This window comes from Prionailurus viverrinus, chromosome E1, assembly GCF_022837055.1.
Source record: "Prionailurus viverrinus isolate Anna chromosome E1, UM_Priviv_1.0, whole genome shotgun sequence".
Classification (NCBI taxonomy): domain Eukaryota; kingdom Metazoa; phylum Chordata; class Mammalia; order Carnivora; family Felidae; genus Prionailurus; species Prionailurus viverrinus.
Genome location: NC_062574.1, coordinates 53,026,555 through 53,048,547, shown reverse-complemented (window position 1 = coordinate 53,048,547; position 21,993 = coordinate 53,026,555). Strand labels below are relative to the sequence as shown.

The 21,993-nt window shown below is 58.3% G+C and overlaps 2 protein-coding genes across 9 annotated transcripts in view; one reads left to right on the top strand and one right to left on the bottom strand.

Annotated features, from left to right (window-relative positions):
* Positions 1 to 2,631, top strand: part of B3GNTL1 (UDP-GlcNAc:betaGal beta-1,3-N-acetylglucosaminyltransferase like 1) — a 97,849-nt gene extending 95,218 nt beyond the window's left edge. For 6 of the 7 annotated variants that reach the window (XM_047832082.1, XM_047832081.1, XM_047832084.1 and 3 more), the window contains one exon: positions 1,952 to 2,631. The gene's annotated coding sequence lies outside the window, so the exon portion shown is untranslated. Of the gene's footprint in view, positions 1 to 575; positions 1,377 to 1,951 lie in introns of all 7 variants that reach the window. The other variant, XR_007146728.1, reaches the window with a different exon arrangement.
* The window catches only part of TBCD (tubulin folding cofactor D), a 159,283-nt gene continuing 139,913 nt past the window's right edge, over positions 2,624 to 21,993 (bottom strand). The window contains exons 30-39 of one of the 2 annotated variants that reach the window (XM_047832076.1): positions 20,032 to 20,115; positions 19,615 to 19,773; positions 19,403 to 19,541; positions 17,353 to 17,474; positions 15,191 to 15,268; positions 10,285 to 10,374; positions 9,881 to 9,968; positions 8,835 to 8,944; positions 6,632 to 6,716; positions 2,624 to 2,820 (exon numbers count right to left, since the gene is read on the bottom strand). In XM_047832076.1, the coding sequence (XP_047688032.1) occupies positions 2,806 to 2,820; positions 6,632 to 6,716; positions 8,835 to 8,944; positions 9,881 to 9,968; positions 10,285 to 10,374; positions 15,191 to 15,268; positions 17,353 to 17,474; positions 19,403 to 19,541; positions 19,615 to 19,773; positions 20,032 to 20,115 (970 nt within the window). In that variant the 3' untranslated portion in view covers positions 2,624 to 2,805. Of the gene's footprint in view, positions 2,821 to 3,560; positions 6,717 to 8,834; positions 8,945 to 9,880; positions 9,969 to 10,284; positions 10,375 to 15,190; positions 15,269 to 17,352; positions 17,475 to 19,402; positions 19,542 to 19,614; positions 19,774 to 20,031; positions 20,116 to 21,993 lie in introns of those variants that run through there. The other variant, XM_047832075.1, reaches the window with a different exon arrangement.

The following is a 21,993-nucleotide window of genomic DNA, read 5'->3' as shown; positions in this document are numbered from 1 at the left end:
TGCTCTGCCGCTGGGGGCCCTGCACCGCCGTCACCCAGCGTGTCCGTCCCGCCAGGAGCTCGTTAGCTGACGCTCCTGACGGACCCTGTGCCACGAGGACAAACGCTGCTGGGGGCTGCAGTCCGGCTGTCTGTGTCGATCTCAGGCCAACCCAGGGGCACGGTTCCCGTGTGACTCGGTTAGAGATGTGGAAACAGACCAGCAACTGGGAGCGCAGGCTGTGTGCTCAGAGCCCGCGGGGCAGTGTCTCCCGGTCCCGTGAGGTGGCAGGGACTCAGCGTGGGAAAGGGGGGCTCAGGTGGCCCGCTGGCTGGGGGAGCACGTCTGGCTTTCTCTGGTTGGTCCTTGCTCGCAGGAGGGGCCGCTTAGGGGGGCTGGCAGTTCTCAACCGCGTCCTGGCAGCCTCGGGCTGCTGGCTTCGGGGTTCGGGGTTCTCGCTTGGTTTCCTGAACTGGCTGCCACAGGCCGTGGGCGGTCTCGCACCTTGTCTCTCAGCTCCGGGAACCCCAGTGCTCAAACCCAGGTCGAGAGCAAATCCCGTCAGCCGTGAGCGACCAAGTCGCCTTTCGCTGCAGGTGAGGGAGCCAGCTTCCTCTTTGCCTCCGGACCCAAGGCCGTTGACATGCTGCCTCGTCGGCGACTTCTGCCGGAGGTGGTCAGGAGCCTGCGCCGAGAGCTCATACGAGGAAGGCCGGGATCCCGGGCTCGCAGGGTCTGTGTTCCGAGTGCAAAGCTCGGGAGGACCAGCATCCTGCCACAGTGCTCAGTGTCTTCCAGAAACATGTCTGCTCATTATACTGCCTACCTTTTGCTACTCTTGTCTGTTTTCAAATTCTGCTTACTCCCCACATTAGCCATCGTTCGTTTTGGGTACCCGGGGTCACTGTCTGCTGACCGTGCCTCCCTGCACAGAGACGCTCGGCTGCCCACGCTTTACCCAGGGTGTCACCGCCGTCCCCTTTTGTCCTCATTCACGCCACCGCAGAGGGCACAACCACACAGGGTCCCAGCTTGGCATAACATCCTACCCCCAAGAGGCCACCACAGCGAAGCTTCGCCACCAGTGTCGGGCTGGGCAGACACGGATACTCAGGATGCAGCAGCTGCTCACGGGGACTGAGCCGTGGCCGTGTGTACACGTGGCCCCGCCAGCCCCCCTGCACGTTCCACCCCAGGCACACTAGCTTCCTGCTCCCCAAGCTCACCAGATGCCCCTCTCTGTCGGGCGCCCACCTGCTTGCTCGCTGCTCCTTTGCAGGGTTTCCCGACCGCTTCCCTCCAAGACAGCCCAACACCCTGGCCGTCGCGTGTGGTTCCGGGCCCTGGAGCTGCTGACCGGGACGGTCCACGTTTGCTCCTGGCCACACTCCCAAGTTGTGAGTGCACAGAGCCCCCGTCCTGGATCCGTCACCCGGACCCAGGGGGGGGCTCCAGAACCTGCAGCTGCAGGGAGGGTGACCCCGGTCACCTGCGTCCAAGCGAGGGTGACCCTCAGGGTCCGACGTGGCCGAGGGTGAGCAGGGGCGCTGGGCCGTGTGCGGCCCGTGGTCCGTTCAGCTTTCCTCACGCTGGCGGGTAGAGCTCTGAGAGGCAGGGCCTCTGCGGGTCTGTGTGCAGCGACCGGTCTCCGTGTGTCCAAAAGGGCCCTTCTTTGGAATCTTGTGGATTTTTAAACACAAGAAACAGTTCATCTTCTTGGTTCTCAGAAGCCGTGTGCTGGGTTTTCTGCAGCCAAGGTCCAGGTGCTGCTCTGCAGGGCCGGGCTCCCCACCTGCCGTCCTCCGGCCCCCGCCAGCCAGGGGTCCTCTAGCTCGTCCCCCTCTAGCTGGTCCCCCACCTATGATGGAGTAAAATGGGAACCCCCTACTTACTTCAGAGAAGGAAGCACATCTTAAGGCTCGAAATACAGGGAAAGTTAATTCACAAAGTAACATACGACTTTCCCTTCCAGAGGGTCTGGCGGGACGCCGTCAGGGGAGCACACAAGGTGAACGTTCCCACATGGTGCCTCGGCCCAGGCAAGGAAACCACTCCCGCTGAAGGACGCAGCAAAAGCACCTGCCGCTCGGCCCCCGTCCCCGTGCACGCCGGAGAGGGCAGCTGGCTCCCCAGCCCTGACCCCGTCGGTCTTGGCGCAGGGCCCCGACCCCAGCGCGGCCACCGCCTTCGCCTCCGGTGTGGGCGGCAGCTCCCACGTCCAGCCCGCAGACGAGGCGCAGCCCCGCGAAGCGCCGTGCACACCAGCCTCACTGAGGGGCCTGGGCTCTGGGGAAGACACACCTCGCCAAGGTGAGCGGGTGCACCGTAGTGCTTCCCCACATCACCGGAGAACCCGAGATCCGAGGACACACGCTCGCAGGGCTGTTCGCTGGGTTCCTGACTCCCGACTCGAGACTCTGCTGTGGGGGCGCAGCCGGGCTCAGGCAGGATGCTTGGGTTGCCCACAACCGTGTGAGGGTAGGTGACCACGTGCAACGCCCACAAGCACCGGGCACGATGGGGTGAGGCAGAGGCAAGGTTGGGCGCCCACCCCTTGGCCGTTTCTCTGGCCCGTCTAGGGTCGCTTGGGGCCACCCTCTGCCCCCCCAGGCCCCCGCATCAGCATCACACACAGAGACACAGAACTGCTCAGAACATGATTTTATAGACGGGGTTCCCGTGGACGTGAAGGCAAAAGCACCAACATCCCAGGGCACGTGAAAAGCCACCGCCGCCGTGGTGACGAACTCCAAGTCCCTTTGCGCCGTGTCCAGCTGTCCCGTGCTGTCATCAGGCTCCTCCCCGCTGCCAGGCGGGCAGGGGGCCTCAGCGGGTGCCAGACTGTTGGGGACACAGCACAGGGTCAGACCACCAGCACCACCCCCTCTGGGCCCCCATTTCCCCAGCCACCCAGGACCCTGAGGCCGACATAACCCCAAGGCAGCGGGCAGAGGATCCCTGTACTTTTCCACAAACGTCATCCACTGTGTGTGAAATTTTCCTGATAAAAGCATATTTACTTGGGAAGCTGGCACTGTGCTTGGCGAGCTGATTGCACCCCTCACGGAGCCCCCTGGTGCCCAACAGAAGAGTGGGCAGGGCCACCACACTGTGTGGCACCGGAGCAGATGCAGGAAATAACAATGTGATTCCAAGCCTGAAGGAGAAGAGACTGGAAAGCTGACAGGACACGGCGAGGAGAGGGGTCCCGCCTGGTGCCGCCCTCCCGCTCACTGCGTGCTCTCGCGGTCCCTGCTAGCAGAGTAGCAGCCATACAAGTGGGGGCTGTGAAGCGATAAACCCTTCAAATCCAGGTGAGGCCAAGAGAAAGAAACAGATCAAGCCATAACCAAAGATCATAGATGTAAACCCAAACCCATAACCACACGTTAAATACAAGGGGACAAAACTCCAATTAAGATACTCAACTGGATTAAATACAGAGAAGACCTAACTACCATTTTTTTTTTTAATTTTTTTTTTTTAATGTTTATTTATTTTTGAGACAGAGAGAGACAGAGCATGAACGGGGGAGGGTCAGAGAGAGGGAGACACAGAATCTGAAACAGGCTCCAGGCCCTGAGCTGTCAGCACAGAGCCCGACACGGGGCTCGAACTCACGGACCACGAGATCGTGACCTGAGCCAAAGTCGGCCGCTCAACCGACTGAGCCACCCAGGCGCCCCTAAGGTCAAGTTGGTCTGCCTTGGTCTTTGGAACATTCACTCTTAGAAGCTTGACCCACTAAAGGAGCACCTGGGTGGCTCAGTTGGTTAAGCTGACAACTTTTTTTTTTTAATGTTTTTATTTCTTTTTTGAGAGAGAGAGAGAGAGAGAGCGCGCACACGAGCGAGTGGGGGAGGGGCAGTGAGAGAGGGAGACACAGAATCCGAAGCAGGCTCCAGGGTCTGACTGACTACCATTTTTAAGAGACCCATTTAAATGTAAGAAAGGAAATGGTATAAACATCCAAAAATCTAGTACAGTTGGGTTACCCCTAAAGTAGACCTGAAGGCAGGAAGCACTTTTACAGATAAAGAACATTCCGAGTGACGTCACTTCCAACGTGTCGCAACATCGCAAAGACGAGAACAAGGTGCTGCGCGTTCTCGGCCTGTCAGAGAAGAGAGGCCGCCCCTCTTCTCTCTCTTCCAGACAAGAGGGCTGGAGTCGGACGTGGGCAGACCCTGCCGGGAGCAGAGACCACCGGGCGGAAGGCACACCTGATGACCAGACTCTGTGGGCACCATCTTGGGGGGACCCTGGGAGCACCAGGCTCACTGGTCATGATCCTGGAAAGTCCCCCACACTCTGGGTGTCTCCCCTCCAGGGAAGAGGACTGCCAGAGCCCCTGGCACCTGCAGGGGCACAGGGGGACAGAGCTGCCCCACGGGAGCCCATGGCTGAGGTCCACTCAGATGACCGGAGATTGCCACACAGCCCACTGCTTCCCCGGCAGGGCTCCAGGGCCACGGCCATGGGTCCTCTCTCAGACTCCGATGCTCCAAGGCGGATGGTGCGGGGACGCCCAGGTCAGGGCACGACGCGCCGGAGAAGCTGCGGCAATACTGAACAGAGGGGCCCCTGTTGGAAAGACGCAAACCTCATGATCCTGAGGCCCGAGTTCCTGTTACCAGCACAACGGGTCTGGCTTCCAACAAAAACTTACAAAACACACCAAGAGGTGAGAAAAAGCAACTGGGAGAGATGGCACCAACATCTAGACCAGACTCCGATACGGCAGAGTTGGGATAATCAGACCAGGGCTTAAAACAAGGATGACTCATGTGGCAAGGGCTCTGCTGGGGCAAGTGGGCACCACCAAGGACTGATGGGCAGTGAGAGTAGAGGTGGAAAGTCAAGGAATGAAAGGAGACACCAGAAATCAGGAACATGCTTACAGAAATGAAGACGGGACACGGCCAGAGAAAGAATCTGTGAACCTCAAGGCTGGTCGATAGAAACTTCCCAAACTGAAATGCTGAGAAAAAAGAATGGAAAAACAGAAGAGAGTATCCAAGACCACAGGGCAGTTCCAAAGCCGTAAAACAGAGTCCTGCGTACTCAAGGCCATGAGACTCTATCACAGACGTCTATTCTCGCCAAGTGGACCCAGAGGCTCCAAGTGACCTCGGCCGAATACCTGGCTGATTCCCTGCTGCAAACTGATGACGATTCTGCAGAGGTTTCTGAAACCCAAGGGGGCTAGGGGTCAAGATGGTCTTGGAAAAATAAAACCCGAGACAGAAATGCACGAGCACCACGACATCTCACAAGACCCACGCCCGTGTCAGCAAGACAGGCCAGTGCCGGATTACAGACAGATCGTGCAGGACAGGACCCGAGAGGACAGTCATGCATCACTTTGACCACTTTGACCACAGTGACAGCGTGGCCAGAATGGGGCTGCACGGACTGCATGTGGAAGAAGCGTCTGCTGGCCTTTCCCTGGCACCACACACAAGTGCCAGTCCCGAGTGGCCTCGCGTCTACATGTGGGAGGTAAAAACAATAAAGCTCTTAAGAAACACTGAGGAGACACGGCCTTAGAACCGGCAAGACCTTCAACAGCTCCTCGAACAACAGAGCGGGACGAGATGAAGGCTGGAGCCCGGAACCCTAAGCCGCGCCCCCTGCCCCCAAGCAGATATTTGCAGATACAATTCCAGGGCCCATGCACACCACAGAGCCCAGAGACAAAAACACTGAAGGGGACCCACAGGCCAACAACCGCAGACGGGGTGCTGGCCGCGCCCACCACCTGCACCGCACACGCAGCCCGAGCACCTTCTGGAATCTGCTCACCAGCATCTCGTGCAGCAACACTCTAGCCCGGAAGCCCGCCCAGGGGCTCCACCCTTGAGCCAGGTGCCCGTTGCGTGTGTGCACAGAGCCAGACCGCACGCGCTCCCGCGTGGATGTTCTTGCTCAATAAAAGCTTGGCAGCAGCCAGGGTCCAAACCCAGGTCTGGGGGAATACAGCCAATGGGCAGGATCAGGAACGAGGGGCCAAGGAACCAGCCCCGTCCCCAGCGGTCACAGAATGTGCCGCTGCGCTCTGCCAGAGCCCACGGCCTGAGGAGACACTGACCGTGAGTCTGTCCTGATTCCCTACAAGCACACACACGAGAGCCTAAAATCTGATGGTCACGCAGAACCTGGAGGGAGAGCTCAGGGCCCTGCAACCTCAGGACACCGCAGCCACAGTGCACAGGCCAGGGGCGTGGAAACCCTGGGGTGACAGAGTCCCAGGACCAGACGAGTATCCAGGGAGGTAGTGATGGTGGAAACCGGCCTGAGGCAGCCTCCCTTCGGCCGTGACGGAGGAGCATATCTGAGAGAGTGAACTAGGTCACTGACAACTCCGCTGAGGGCTGGTGGCGCAGAGGACATGTCTGGGAGCAGTGCCCACAGGACACACCTGACACGCCTGGTGGGGACGTGCACGCAGGAGCCTGTGAGACTCATCTGGCTTTGGGAGGAGGAGCCAGCAGAGTATACACGGGGCAGGCGGGGTGAGGGCACGCGCCCAGCAGTCAACGTGACCCAGAACGTTCCAGACTGGAGCTTGGTGGCTCCTGGGAGCTGCACTTAGAGGCCTTGTGTGGGAAGGGCCCCAGGTTCCCAGTGTGGCCGAGGGCCGCGCAGCTACCTTGGGGACCAGCTGAGGTCTGGGCACACCGAGAAGGTCACACAGGCGGTTCCGCTGGCCTCTGACAAGCGGGAGCTCCGCATCCCTGGGGAAGAAGAGGCAGGAGCAGCGTCAGCCATGGCACGGTGCTCGAGCTGGGACCTGCCTCACGTTTGAAGCTCTCAGGAGCTGCTGCCAGGTGCACAGGACCCCAGCACCTCTGCTTCGGTGGAGAGCAGGGAAATTGGCAGCTGCCAAACCCTCCCTCAGGTGCGGGGGCAACGGGGGGGGGGGGGGGGGGGAGGTGTGGCCCCAGACGGGTGGCCCGACAGGGACAGAAACGCTAAGGCCCGAGAAGGTAGGGCAGGTGGGTTTTTTGAGTTTTATTGGACTTCAGAAGCTGCTTATCACTTTAATTAAAAATAAAGATTAAAGGGCTGCCTGGGTGGCTCAAGTCGGTCGAGCGTCCGACTTTGGCTCAGGTCATGATCTTGCGGTTTATGAATTCAAGCCCCACGCCGGGCTCTGTGCTGACAGCTGGGAGCCTGGACTCTGCTTCGGATTCTGTGTCTCCCTCTCTGTTCCTTTCCTGCTCACACCCTCTCTCTCTCTCAAAAATAAATAACAAACATTAAAAAAATAAAGATTAAGTTATATTTTTCTTTTGAAACAAGAAAAAAATTACTTTAAAATTCTCTGGAATTTATTCCAACACCAAGTGTGGTGGGAAAAGCGCCCCGTGCACCCCACACGGTGAGGGGGGAGGGCCGGAGCCATGGGGCGCAAGTGACCTGGAGTTGACCACGTGGCAGCACCCTCCACAGAGAGAACTCACACGCTCCCCACAGATGTTTGCAGGGCGGGCCCTGGGGACGGGGTTAGGTCAGCGGCCCGGCTGTTCAAAACGTGGGTCACCCACACCTCCCGAGCCCACATTTTCGGTTCTGGAGCTCTCATGAGCGGCTTGGCAAAGACGTTCATCAGAGTTCCCTCCTCCCCAAGATCTATGTATCCCTGAAAACCTCCAGGAAGCCCTGAAACCAGAGGCCCTGTTTTGTCCTTCACGCCCGGGCACGGGAGCCGGCCTCTGGGGCTCTGTGGACAGCTCAGCCCTCCTAGGAAGGTCACAATCTCAGGGGAAACACACGTAAGCTGGTTATGCGTGTCCTCACCTGCTGATGCGAGCGCACCAACCTTACCACCGGTGCCTCCATGGGCCACCGCCTGGCCTAAGATGGGCAGTGAGCACAGCCGTCACCTTGCAGATGGCACGTGTGGGTGAGCATGTGCGCACGTGAGCACGCAGGTGCCTGGAACGTAGCAGCATCCCCCACACGGCTGTTGTGACCTGTTATCTGGTGCACCCGATCAAGCCTGCGCTCACGGGCTGTGCCTTTCCCGCTCTCGGCACTGTCCACGCATCCTTCTCCATCAGCCCCGCCCCCACGTAACACACCTGCTGTCCCAACTTACCAAGTCCAAAAGCAAACGACACCTCAGGACACTGCACCTAAAACCAGCTCTGGGGCCCAGCTGTGACTTGAGGGACCCACGAGAAGCCAAAGGCCCTGGACACCCTGGGAAGGAACTGGGTATCTGGGACGAGAGGGCTGGGGAGGGGGAGGGACAAGGGCAGGGGAACACCTACTCTCTGGTCTCCTTCCACCCTTTCTGATGTTTGGACACATCCACGTGTGGCCTTTGCCACCACAGCCTCCTCTGTGGGGAGCTGGGCGTGGCGGCACCTGTCCCCTTGGAGGCCCTGGCCACAGTGCTGGCACGTCCCCGCAAAGGGTGAACCCCGCCCCCTGCCGCTCCCCTCTTGGCACTTCTGATGCTGCAGTTCGGGGGCAGGAGGAGCCATTCCCAAAGTGACCCCGACCCCATCAGCACCCAGAGCCCATGACGCAATTACTTAACAAAAGCGGCCCAGAGAGAAATAAACAATTAGCTTCTAACCAATCAGTGATCAGAACCACCCATCTTTTCACTTTGAACATTTTCCCACCTGAACTAGAGGCACCTCCTCCCCTCCCCGTGTCCGCGGGGCCTGCCCAGCGCCCTGGGTACAAACAGGGCCACCACCTCATGGTAACGCCATCGAGGGCTGGGAGCCTCACTCTCCTCACCCCTTCAGAGGGTTTCTGGGGGACACCTCGGGGACAGGAAGGGGGGCTCCGGACATCCCTATTCACCGAGGTGCCGCAAGGGACCTTGCACTCACCAGGCCGTGGTGCCCAGCACAGCCATGACCTCATCCAGGACGTCCTCACGCATGATGTCACCGTAGGTGAGCAGCATCTCGTACACCTGGCTGGCCGTGGTCTTCCGGATCTGGGCAGGACATAGTGCATCAGCAGGAAGACAAGGCCCACCGAACCCAAGGAGAGTGACAGAACCCTGCTCAGGGAGCAGGGACATGGGGCCAGGCACGCCCCCAGGTCGGACTGGAACCTGAGACCCATGTAGCTTGTTAAAAGGAAGAAAGTGACCTGGGGCCCTGGCCACAGCTGGACCCATGACAAGCAAGCCACGGTGTGGGCTGCTCTGTTCCCTGCTGCCCCACAGCAGCCTTATCAGGGAGGAGCGAGGCCACACTGTTCTTATTAAAATGCATCACTAAAACTCGCCTCCTCAGGGCACCTCAGGGGCTCAGTTGGTTGAGGGTCTGACTCTTGGTTTTTGTCTCAGGTCATGATCTCACGATTCATGGGATCGAGCCCCACATGGGGCTCTGTGATGGTCAGTCTCTCTCTCTCTCCCCCTCTCGCATGTGCACTCTCTCAAACATTAAAAAAAAAACAACAAAAAAAAAAACCCTGCTCCTCACCCAGGAACCCACCTCCCCTGTTTTCTTCTCGAGTTGCCTGCCTGCAAAACACCTTGTGGGGCGGGTGGTCTCAGAACCCCAGGCCCACCCCCAGGGTTCCTCAGTCGGCAGGTGGGGCAGCCTGAGAATCTGCATTTCGGGGGGGGGGGGGGGGTGGTGCTGCAGCCGGCCCAGTGATCCCCACTTTGAGAACCAGTGTGTCCAATACAAGCATCACTTTTGCCTCCTAGCAAAGTGGCACGTTTGCATTATCTGAAGAGTGGTTTTTCAGCCAGTGGAAAATGGAACTCCCGGGACACATGACCCGGGTGGGTCAGGCTGCAGCACCCGCCATTCATGGGGCCCCCACATGCACCCTGTGGGGTGTGAGCCCGGCGCTGCCCCCAGATACGGCCCCAGGTGCCAGCGCGTGATCGGGGAGCAGCCGCAAGCACACTCACCACAGGGAACGGGTGGCAGAGCAGCAGGCACAGCTGCAGGAGCACCTTCCTCCTCACGTCGCCCGGGAACCGCACCATCCCGCAGAACCTGCGGAGTGACGGCCCAGGTGAGCACGGCCCCGCGTCCGCCCCCCAGAACCCGGGCGAGCGCGGCCCCACGTCCAGCATCCCCTGGAACAACACGTCCGCCTCTCCGGTGTCGGGTGAATCGGGTCTGTTTCGAGGAAAACCTGCCTCCGGTGAGGACGCCCCCGAAGAGACACAGCCCCTCCCCAGAGGCCATCTGCGCTGACCCCTGGGACCGACAGGCTGTCCGCGGAAGTCGGAACACCGACTCCAGAGTGAGTGTCTCCCGCCTGACAGACCCTTCCTTTTACCGTCACAACGAGGAACTGGAGACTTACACAGCGACGCTTGAGCGCAGTTTCTGCACATCCTTAGACTTCTTGATTTCCTCCTTGCAAAGCACAAGCAGCTTCCCGCCGAAGGGGTGGCTGCAAGGGAAGGACGGGACACCAGAGAGGAGCTCTCAGAGCACGCGGAGCACGGACCCACTGTGGCATCGGGTGCAGCGCTGCCCAGGTGACCAGAGGGCCGTGTCCCTCAGGGTACCACAACAGGTTACGTTAATGGGCTCCTTTACCAGCACAGGACGGATGGCCGCCTGTCCCTTTCACGCGCCTCCCCGTCTTCGCCGACGGGAGCGGGGGGCAGGGGGCAGGTGGATCCCAGGCACGCCACAAGGGAAAGAATCAGGTGCACCAGACGGTAGCACCAGCTAGTGGGGCCTCAACGCAGGACCAAGGGAAGGGATGGCCATCTCATAACCAGGTCTGGCCCCGGGGCCAAGGAGAACCAGGCAGCGGCCAGAGCATGGACACGTGTCCTACACTCTGCACAGCTGATGACAATATGGGGGGTCAGGACAGCAAAGTCCCTGCCAGAGAGATCCGCTCCTCTGTCTCCAGTGTGGCAGCCATGCGGGGGGGGGGGGGGGGGGGGGGGGGGGTGGTGGTTCTACTGCCCCTGTGCTCTCCTCCCCGGCTGCTGGGGAGACGTCCTGTCCTCAGGGACAGTGGCCCTCAGTCTCTCTCCATCAGCTGGCACCCCGACTGCCCCCTCCACGTCCCTGTCACCCAGAGTGGTCACCCAGGTGCACCCTGTGCACCTCCAGCCCCTCGCCTCCACAGGCTTCTCCCCACGGCTCACCGAAATGCTCATCAGGGACCAAGTGACCACCGTGTCAGTAGGGGCCACAGTCACGCCGTCCCCAACCTACGTGATCACCAACGACCCTGCTGTGACGTGCTCCAACTCTGCCTACTTCCCAGAGGCTTTGCTCTCTCCTGCTCCTCGTCCTCCTCATAAAAATGCAACACCCCACAGAGCCATCGGTCCCTTCTCTGTCTACACACACTCCCTTGCTGATCTCCCAGTTCACACACCACCCACCCTCTTTCCACTGGGCTCCAGCCTTGAAGAGCCATCCCTCTGGGATGTAATGAGCATCTCAGACAAAACATCTGTGACCTGGACTGAACATCTGCATCCCCCGAATTCACACGTTGAAGCTGTGATCCCCACTGTGAGGGTATCACCAGCTGGGACCTCGGACACAATTAGGTCACGAGTCTGAGTCCCCCGATGGGGGCATGAGTGTCTTCATGAGAACAGACACACGAGATGACCGCCCTCTGCCGCGTGAAGATAGCAGGAAGGGTCTCTCTGCAAACCAGGACCTGAATCGCTGGCACCCTGACCTCAGACCTCCTGCCTTCAGAACTGTACGGACTGAGTGTCTGCTGTGTAAGTGGCTCTGCGGCCCCACCTGCTCTCCTGTCCCGCTGCAGTCTGTTCCCGCACACCCGCGTCTGGGCCGCGAGAGAAACTGCTGGCTTACAGCCACCTGCACAGAAGCCCCTCCCTGCCTGGACCCAGAGACCATTCTACAGGCAGCAGCTGGAGTTTCCGTTCCCCCCGCTCCAAGAGGTGAGCCTGGCACCACTGGTGCCTCACAACGAAGGAATACCGACCTGCCAGAGGAGCCCGGTGTGCTGTCCCCAGCCTCCAGCTGAGAGGAGACCCAGAGCTCGGTCTCGACACAGGTATGCACCTGCCAGACCTAGAAGGCGACCCCCAGGTGGGGGAGCACCTCTCTGGGATGTGGAGCTGGGAGGGCCTGGATTGCTACCGCTGCCCTCGAGGCCTAGAAAGGGCGAACAAAGTTGCCGTGGCCACAGGTTACCTGCACACGCTCGGCGTCCGGACGACGAGTAAGCAGACAAATGAGAAAGCCCAACCCCCAACACCATGGGCTGTAGAAACCAGACAGCCCAACGAGGACGGAGACCAGAAGCACACGGAAAGACCCCAACACCACGTCCAGGAGGGCAAAAAGCTGGCAGGCTGGGAAACAAACTAAAGAAAAAGCTGCATCTGAAAAATACAAAAACCGAAAATAAGAACCGCACACCTCAACTTGGCCGTTTTCTGACTTGGGTCAGAAATGTGCCAGGAGATGGGGCACCTGGGTGGCTCAGTCAGTTAAGCGTCTGACTTCAGCTCAGGTCATGATCTCGCAGCCAGTGAGTTCGGGTCCCGCATCAGGCTCTGTGCTGAGAGCTCGGAGCCTGGAGCCTGCTTCGGATTCTGTGTCTCCCTCTCTCTCTGCTCCTCCCCCAATCACACGCTCTCTCTCCCTCTCTGTCTCTCAAAGATGAATAAATGTTAAAAAAAAAAAAAGGAAGAAGAAGAAGAAGGAGGAGAAGGAGAAGGAGGAGGAGGAGGAGAAGAAATGTGTCAGGAAAGAATCACAGGTGGAGGACAGGTCGTGGGATGCAGCGTGGCCTTGGGGGAGCTGGGGCAGGGGAGGGGCGGAGCGTCTACAGATTTTTCTAGAACACAGAAAACAAAATCACGTTTTCAAGTTTAACAAATTTGTGGCAGGACAGACAAGTATGTAATTAACAACTAGACCCATTGAATGGGCAGTGGAGATTTCTTGGAGAGAAAACTTCAAAGGAGGCAGAAAACCCAGACTGCCTCTGTCAGACTCCAGACTTACAGGCAACATCTCAAAAGCAATGGAAGTCAGAACAAGAAAGAGGTTTCGGTCCCGAAATAAAACGTCTGTCTAGAGTCCTATGTGCTCTGAAAGTAACTCGCGAACAAAATCATAAAGGATTTACTGCCAGTGGACCTCACTAGAGGGACCTGGAAAGGATGATCTTTGGGTAGACACGGAGCGGGGCCGGGGCAGTGAGGACACAGACGGCAGCAAGTATGTGGGTAACTTAACACAGACGTCAACCGCACAAAACTAAGTGACAACGTACCTACGATACAACACGTGATGAGCTCACATAACCCAAGGGAAGTCAATAAACATGTTAACGTCCTCGGTTTTGTGCAGGAAGAGGGCAAAACAGAGAAAGTGAGACTTTGACAGAGTGGCCACTGAAAAAACAGAAAGTGAACAGTGCTGCTGAATGATAAAAATCATTTAACTGATCAAACAGGGAGGAAGGAGGGACACGCAGCAGGCAGGACCAGTGGAAAACATCCAAAGAAGCAGCTCCGAGGCCGAATGAGCCAGTTTAACAGTCAGAGGAGGCCCGACTGAGTTTCATCCTGCTCATAAGAGATGCACCAAATTTAAGTACATGAAGACAGGAGTCACAGAACAGAGAAAGGTACAAGTTCAAAGTCAGAAGAAGCTGGTGCAGCCTGATCAGCACAAGAGCAGACAGAGTATAAAACAAAGCAGCACCAGAATAATGAAACGGGCCACTGAAACACAAGCCTGAACCTACAGCCGCACGCTCCAGAACAGAAGACCAAACACCCAAAGCAGAAACAGACAAAACCACCAGGGTGCCTGGGTGGCTTGGTTGTTTGAGCGTCTGACTCTTGGTCTCAACTCAGGGCATGATCTCACGGTTCGTAAGTGCAAGCCCCAAATTGGGCTCCATGCCAAGCTTGAAACCTACTTTAAAAAAAAAAAAAAAAAGGAGGGGCACCTGGGTGGCTCAGTCGGTTGGGCAGCCGACTTCGGCTCAGGTCATGATCTCGCAGTCTGTGGGTTCAAGCCCCGCGTCGGGCTCTGTGCTGACAGCTCAGAGCCTGGAGCCTGTTTCAGATTCTGTGTCTCCCTCTCTCTGACCCTCCCCCATTGATGCTCTGTCTCTCTCTGTCTCAAAAATAAATAAATGTTAAAAAAAAATTTAAAAAAAAAAAAAAAAAAGGAAAGAACTGACAAAAGTACAAAACTGCCCAGAAATAAAATGAGCCATGTTTGTTAACGAGACACTTTCTCCCGTTTCTTTCAAAAATTTTAAGCCAGGAAAATCTGCGTTTAGGTCTCGAGACAAAACGTTCGGCAAGCCAAGTGACGCGATCCGTACAAGGACCCCACCCCACAGCCAGGCTGGCGGGTCCCGGGTGCAGATGGCGCTGGACACCAGGGAGTCAGTGACGCAGCAAAGATGGAGGCACAGGCACCGGACTCAGCCTCCCCCTGACACTAACACCCCACAAAATTCACGTGGCTGCAGACTGCCGAGGACGGTGATCGCCGAGGCCCAAGAGGCAAAGGTGAGTGCGGAGGGGACACGGTGGCAGCAGTGCCACCGAGGAGCAGGGCCGACAGCCCACCGAGGCTGTCGCCAGGAGCAAACAGAGTGGGAGACGGTGCACGTGAGAAAACGCCACTCAGGGCCCACCTGGCATGGCTCTTCCCACGTCCCTGAAACGTGCCCAGGAGGAGGCGGCTCCAGGCGACCCACAGGGCACAAAAGGCCCAGCCCAGAGGCAAAGCCCTCGAAGCCTGGGATCCAGTGGAAATCATCAGGCCCTAATGAGATACACCAGCCGCCATGACCTCGACACCAGAGCTCACTGGCCAGGAGCTGACCCAGGGCTGCTGTGTGTCCCTGCACTAGGGAGTCTGAAGAACCCGTGTGCACCCGTCCCCTGTGCCCACACCTGGCCAGCCCCCCGCGGACCCACTCTGTCCTCCTCCGTCCGTGCGGGGCTCTCCAGCCTCAGCACCAGACCTGCCACCGCGACAGTACAGACGCCTCACCTCATTAGGTCTCTTCCCACCTGGGCGCCGGTGCTACCATAGGAGCCCGGCCGAGGCACAGCCCCAGCCTCACCGGAGGGCAGCCGAAGCCTCTTGATGGCACAGACCATTCCTGAACGCGCAGAAAATCACCTTCTAGGTTCTCATCTCCGGCATCTCATCGCTTCATCTCTACAAGGCGCGCTCCAAGGCTTGCCCGACAGAGCGGGACCGAGCGGGGCACTTACTTCTGCTCCGCGGTGAAGAGGTCAAAGCAGCCGTTGGCCAGCATCTGGTCCAGCGTCTTCAGCAGCGGCACAGACACCCTGAGAGGAGAAGGCAAGCGCTGAGGGCCAGGCGCCAACCCCATCCCAATCCAAATTCAGGCAGAACATGGTGTAGAAGATGACAAACCTACTGAAGAATTCATATGGAAATGCTAAGATCAAGGAAAGCCCCAACAACTAAGGGAAGAGACAGCCGGGCTGGCACCACTTAATTTCAGCCACAAAGCTCGAGGGATTGGGGACAGCATAAACCAAAGAGCAGAGAAGTCCAGAAATAAGCTTACATGTTCACAATTTATGAAAAGGTGAAAAAGCAACATCGTGGAAGGGACAGTCTTTCAACACACTGGACACTCACAGGCGGAACCAACACATGGACCGGATCCGTCACTCATGTCACACACAGAAAGTAACCCAAGATGGACCTTACGTCTAAACATAAAACCCAAAACTAGGAGTCTTCTAGAAAACATAAGAGAAAACCTTCATGGCCTTGAGTCAGGCTAGGACTCTGCCTGACAACAAACACACCTGCAAAACCACAGGGGAGAAGCTGGAGAGCATGCAGGCACCTGCTAAGAGTCGGCCAAGGGCATGAAGGACAAGCCACCGCCCCAGAAGAGGGTGTCTGACGAAGGATTTGTGCAGCGCAGGTGAGAAATCTCAAAACTCAAGGGGCACCTGGAGGGCCCTGTTGGGTAAGCGTCCAACTTTGGCTCGGGTCACGATCTCAGGGTTCATGGGTTTGAGCCCCATGTCGGGCTCTGTGCTGGGCATGGAGCCTGCTTGGGTTTCTCTCTCTCTCTGTCTCTCTCTCTCTGTCTCTCTCTCTCTGTCTCTCTCTGTCTGTCTCTCTCTCTCCTACTGCCCCTCCCCCCCAATAAAAGAAAAAAAAAAAAGACATTATTCAGACTGAAGACCATTTGCTTTTATTTCTAGTGACGCAGTTTTCTACCAGGAGGACCGTCCCAAAGGAAAGCCAAAAGGATGCTTTTCAGCCAAAAGAAAAGGGATCACAGGTTGTAAAGCCAAAATCTAAGAAGGAGCACAGAGCAAAGAAAGTGGTACATAAGTGAGAAAATCTAATTGTACAAAACAACAGTGAGTCTTGTATGACAAAATGTGAGCATTTTTAAAACAATTGAATTTTACATTTTCATTTAAAAGGTTTGGGGCACCTGGGTGGCTCAGTCGTTTGAGCATCCGACTTCGGCTCAGGTCATGATCTCACAGCCTGTGAGTTCAAGCCCCACGTCAGACTCTGTGCTGACAGCTCGGAGCCTGGAGCCTGCTTCTGATTCTGTGTCTCCCTCTCTCTACCTCCCCCACTCATGCTCTCTCTCTCTCAAAAATGGATAAACGTTAAAAAAAAAAAATGTGTTTTGGAAATGCCAAACAAGCTCCAGTGACAGAAAGCAGATGAGCAGTTGCCTTGGGGCTGGGAGGGCGCAGGGCGCTTCTGGGGGATGAGCGTGTCGTGTCGTGAATGGTCTCGGGGCTGCTGACAGAGTCCATCGAACTGCACCCTCCGTGTGCATTTCATGAGACGTCACTCACACTCCCAATGGCTAAACTCCCGTTTGTTTCTCACAGACAGGATGGCCTGGTGATGGCCTGCGGCCACACCGCTGTAACCCACATTTGAGAACTGAGTCCTGAACTGAGTCTGAACCCTGTCAGAGGGCTTCAGGGAACACCCCATCCCAGGGTCAGGGCCCGTGGGGTCCGTTATCGCCTTTGTGGAAAAGCAATTAGCAAAACAGCGTGGCAAAGATGCTCAGAAAACACGTCCCCCAACTGTTGCTGTGATGTTCGGTCCTGGCGTGCAGAGACCCTGCCTACATAGTGGACGCGTCCGTGCACAGACTGGGGAGATGTCACCTCATGGAAAATCCACACTCACCCTCCCAAGCTCACAGCCTGGGTCGTCTTCACGCCCAGTGCATACAGGCGTGCTAGTTCCACTGGCGCCGTGATGGTGGTGTGGCCAGTGGAGTCCCGCGAGCTGGGGGCACCCGGGGTCCCACCTGGATCTACCTCACCGCTCCCTTGAAGTGAAATCCCAATGAGAACAATCGACACCCTGGAGGTCTGAGAACCATCGCGAAGGCCCCGGCCCGTACCTGTCGTTCAGAAGGTTGTCCTCAAAGACCTGCAGGAGGGTCCCGCTGAAGCCCTCCAGGGCCCGCAGGTCTTTCTGGATCCCCGCCATGTACTCAAAGAGGCTCTGCGTGGAGTACCTGACCTGCAACAGGGAAAGCGCTCTCGTGACGGTGACAAAACCACCGCCCCCTCGCCACCTGCCCCAGGGTGGACCTCGATGGTCACGCTGGAACATCCACTAGGGAGCTGAGGGGACGGAGCCACAGAGCAGGTGGGTCTTCGAAATGTCCTGCCAGATGGGGCACAAGCAGAGACGTGGCATGAGCACTGACACGGAAATGCTTCCCCTGGGGCAGCAGCACAGACTGAGCGCTAAATCTGCCACAACGACCCCAAGTTGGCCTCAGTGGAGGCTGCAGAGGGCCTCCCAGGAAGCAGGTCAGGTCAGGGGACCAGAGACTCAGAGACCCTCCCCACGGACCCCAATGGACTAGCAGAAGGAATTGACACAGAGCTGGTCCCGTGCACAGCGACCAACGTGGATGCGGACACAGCCGGCAGCGGGCACAGCAGGGATCCAGGTGCCCTGCAGCCAACCGGCAGCTGGAGGCTGGCGCCCAGGAGACCCTGCTCCTACCAAGCCCTGTGACACTGCCCACAGCGACAAAGGCAGCGCCCCCCCCCAGACCGGCGTCACACGCCTCCACGCACAGACCCAGGACAGTGAGTCACTGGCAATGAGTCAACAAGAGGAAGCGAGCAGACTCAGGCCCCACCTAAGAGCGCAGGTACCGTAACTATGAGACGAGGGACATGGAGATGCTATCGGTTACCTGTCAGGGAAAACACAATTACAGGGATAAGCCCACAGTGCAAAAGCACAAGAGGGGGGCGCCCGGGGGGCTCAGTTGGTGGAGCCTCCGACTCTCAATTTCGGCTCAGGTCACACACAATCTCACAGTTCATGGGATCAAGCCCCGCATCGGGCTCTGCACTGGCAGCATGGAGCCTGCTTAGGACTCTCTCTCCCTCCCTCCCTCCCTCTCTCTCTCTCTCTCTCTGCCCCTCCCCTGCTTGCTGTCTCTCAAAATACATAAAAGTAAACTTAAAAAATAAAAAGCTGCAGAACACAATAGCACCTGGAAAAGAAGTCTGAAAACCAGGGAGGACAGAGCATAGGTGGAAATGTGGGGCGTGGAAACCCTGAACGAGAACGAGGAGGGCAGAGAACGTTCCAGAGGAGATGGGAACCGTGAACACACCACTGGGCGGACAAGGAATTCCAACAGATCACAGGTGGGAGCGTCAGAGGGCAGCTGCCGAGCGCCAAGTGGGGCTGGGCGGCGGGCGGCACCACCAGACGGGGCTCCCGCGGCAGCAGCCCCCGAGGGCAAGGGCAGATGACAGAAGATGCACGGCCGTCCCCGTGGGAGCCTGCGTGTGACCGCGCAGGGGAGGACACGTGCCCCCCCCCCCCCCCGACACTGCTTCTGGGTCCAGTGGAGACTGTGTTAAGGGACCGCATGACTGCTACACCAGCAGGAAGGACAGCAGGTGACGGAAAACGCACCCAACAGACCAAACCTATCCAGGAAAGACAGCGCGAAGAAGACAGACGAAGACAAAGAGGGACGGTCAAGCAGCAGCTGGCAAGTGAAGTCCACATGTGCCAACAAGCCCAGGGAGCACAAAACCACACTGTTCTGTGTTGCCTGTGGCGAGATGCCACGCGCACAGAAGCTCCCCGCAGTGTTCCTCGTAATTCCGTACTCTTCCTAGTGGGCACACCGGCCCACTCTTGTGAGAGGTTAATGCCACCCTTGGGGGTCCTGCCCTGGAAACCCAAGGCCAGGGGAAGGGGTGGACCCTTGACCCCACTTTGACCCCCAAAGCGGGAAAAAAACAGCACACAAGGCGACAGCAGGCCTCCCAGAATGCACCTCTCAGCCTCCGGCTGCCATCCAAAAAGGCGCCAGACACCGTGTGTGCCCATTCGAACCTCCCACACTGCCCCAGCCCCCGGGGGCAGACGCCTCCCACAACCGTGGACCTGGGAAGAGGCCTCCTTACCGTGGACTCCGTCAAGCCGCCCACAGACACGGCCAGCCCCAGCAGGACGTGGTAGCGGTAGGCAGGCAGCCCCAGGAGCTGGGTGACGAGAGGGAAGGCCTGGGACGGCGCATTCCAGTTCACAGAGGCCATGTCGGACCTGCAGACAGTGAGCCGACAAGCTGGAGGGTCGCCCGTGCCCACTGGGGGTCGGGGATCCCGGCCTCCCGTACCTGGGGAAGAGCTTTTCCAGCTCTTCTCGATGGGGCACGTGGGGGACGGGGGAGCCACCAGAATGCAGCAGGGCCATGAACACGCGGGCGGCGTGCGCGCGGACCCGGTCGATCTTCTCACTTGCCTGCTGGGCCACACAACACATGACCTGCTGACAGCTGCAAACCAAGAGCAAGGCCGTTAGCCCCGTGTGAGCCCAGGGCACCACCCAGAGCAACCCCACAAGCACGGCAGCCACCGCAACAGACCTGACACCTCAGAGGCCTGAGCACCAGGTCTTGGGTGGAAGCGGTGAGCTGGGGTGGGGTGGGGTGGGGTGGGTGGGAGGGAAGGGAGGCCCAAGAGACCCCGGCCGCACCCCTGATGCAGGCACCCACCCGCAGGCCGGACCCAACCCCCACACGGGGGGCACTCACACAGTGGCCTCGATCAGTTCTGGCTGTTCCCTCGCCACCAGGAGCATCAGGTCCAACAGACTGGTCATAGCGGCCTCACGGACCCTGCAGGGACAACGATGCAGTGAAGAGCCCAGGCGCCATGTGACCTGTCGGCCACACACCCTCAACCAGAGCGAGTTTCAGAGACTGACCATCGCTTCAGTAAGAAACATCCACCAAGCCCAGTACAGGCAGCCGACAACAGCGCTTTCTCCACGCTCCACCAGCAAGGATGCGCGTTTGACGCCCGAAGGCAGATGCCACGTCCCCAGTGTGCGCACAAACACCATGACTCTACCCCAAAACCGGCACAGAAACGTCGGGACAGACGTGTGCAGCGGGTGACCGGAATGTCACTCTCTGCTCTCACAGACTCACTCCACATTCACTCACACTGAAGAAAATGAAGCTTCCACGCCGTGAAAACCTGAGCCTGTAGCATCACTGACCGACCCAGGGTGAAAGCGGCACTTCAGACTGGGGACACAGCTGAGCAGCAGGGACCACAGACCTGCCCTCTCCGACAGACGGAGGTCCTGGCCCATGGGAGCCTGGCGGACGAACCGAGCGCAGGTGTGGGGCGCTCAAGGCACAAGTTGGCCTTGAGGGGGCTCACAGGAGCTGGGCAGACTGTCCCTGGGGCAAGGCTGCCAACCAGATGCTGCTCAGGACCCAATACACAGACGCCAAGGGTGGGCAGGGCATGGGGGACGGGAGGCCTGAGCGTCCCCATGGACCCCCAGTGTCTGTGGGCACAGCACTCACAGGAGAGGTGGTGGGGATGCACAGAGGACAAACCCAAAGCTGCACACGCCCTCGGGGCCTCACCAGCTCCTGGCAGGGCAAGCACGGGCCAGGGTCCCAAATGCCGGGCTTGGGCAGCTGGGAGGCCACACAGCCACGACCTGACCGCTTGCTGAAGGCATCAGGCAATCTGCACCCACACCGCAGGCCTGACGGATGGAACCTTCGTGATCCCTGCAGGGAAGTGCATTCCCAAAGCCTCCGCAATTCTGAACGTACAATTTCTGGATAGAATTAACACCACAAGGAATAGACAGAAAAACAAAAAAAGACCAGGTGTTAAAATAGCAAAAGACGACAAAAGAAACAGATGCAGGGTTGCCGCAGGAACCACCACGAGGGACGTGCTGAAGGAACAGAGATAGAAAAAATAAACGAACACTGGAGACTTTCTACTGAGAGTGGGAATCTCTGAGAAAGGACCAAACGTCACTGGGCTCTGACACGCGCTCCCCAATGGTGGGCCCTCAGGAAGGACACGAGTACCTGTGTGCACAGCCCACCCGAGCTTCCTCCTCACAGACGTCAGCGTCTGTACCATTGAGGGACCCATGACAACCCACCATCCTTCTAGCTTGAACTGTGAGGAGTCAGGATGACCAGGGCCACGTGAGGTGACAGATGGGCCCTTACAGGGGTCACCACGCCCACGCAGGAGCGAGATGGAGACCACAGTTCTGTACTCAGTCCAGGCCCACTGGCCACAAAAAAGCCATCAGCACCCTCGGGAGGGGTGAAGGAACCCGTCCCCACAGCAAACCGCCCAGAGCCGGAATCTGCTCCAAAACCACACGCGCCCCCGCCCCCCACAAAGCAGCAGGAGGAAGGACCCACTCTCCAAGGCGCACAAGTGAGCCCAGGCTGGGGTCAGATCGTCATCACTGACACAGACCCCGATGGGTGCAGCCCCGTGGCCCTCGTTCCACAGGGACAGAGAAGTACAGAGGTCGGGGCTGTGCTGTTGCAGGGGCCACAAGGCAGCTGTCTGGCCTCCCCAAGGACACAGGAATTAGGGAGGTGCCTGCATCTACGAGGACATGTCAAGGCTGTCAGGAGCCCACGCGAGTCGTGTCCCTAACACCACTGGAGGCTGAGAAGGAGGGAAGGGAAGCAGCCCGTGGGGCGAGGGAACATCCT